This window comes from Squalius cephalus (genome assembly GCF_949319135.1).
Source record: "Squalius cephalus genome assembly, chromosome: 22".
Classification (NCBI taxonomy): domain Eukaryota; kingdom Metazoa; phylum Chordata; class Actinopteri; order Cypriniformes; family Leuciscidae; genus Squalius; species Squalius cephalus.
The window spans coordinates 5,287,342-5,287,885 of NC_137143.1; the positions used below are offsets into that span (position 1 = coordinate 5,287,342).

Sequence of the window (544 nt, forward strand, 5' to 3'; positions counted from 1 at the left end):
AATGCATAAAAGCTTTTTAATTAAAATGAAGATAAGCAAAAGACCCACTTGTCATGTGAGGTGTATCCGGTATAAATAAATACATTATGAATAATGCAATGAAATGTCAGTCACTAGTGAACAAGCCAGAGAAAGAGAACAAACAGGACATTTCTTTCTTTCCCCCTCCGTTTAATACCCTTAATTCACACCCTGCTTGATGTTGTTCTTGCTCACGCAACTTTCTTCCCTCAGTGAGTTACTAAGTGATTTCATGTTGGACTTTGTTCAATCAATCAATATTGAAAAAAAAGATGGAAACACAAGGAATGTTCAGATGGGTGTTTTATTTCATAGCCGTTGAATTCCAATAAAGTATATAAAAATTAATATCATCAGCAGCTTTGTCAGATATGGCATTATTTCCAAATAAAAACTATCACATTATGTACTTAAGTCTACATGAAAGCTAACATGTACTTTGTCCGTAGTGCAAAGTTCAGCTGGACAGATGTTGTCTAGATTGTCTTAAAGAGACCAGAGACGATGTAGTCTGTGTGAACTC

General features: G+C 34.7%; 1 protein-coding gene across 1 annotated transcript in view; it reads right to left on the reverse strand.

The window, feature by feature from the left end:
* Positions 1–544, reverse strand: part of itih3a.2 (inter-alpha-trypsin inhibitor heavy chain 3a, tandem duplicate 2) — a 27,794-nt gene continuing 27,250 nt past the window's right edge. The window contains exon 20 of the mRNA XM_079857641.1: positions 1–544. This exon is cut by the window's right edge and continues 92 nt beyond it. Within this exon, the coding sequence (XP_079713767.1) occupies positions 498–544 (47 nt within the window). The 3' untranslated portion in view covers positions 1–497.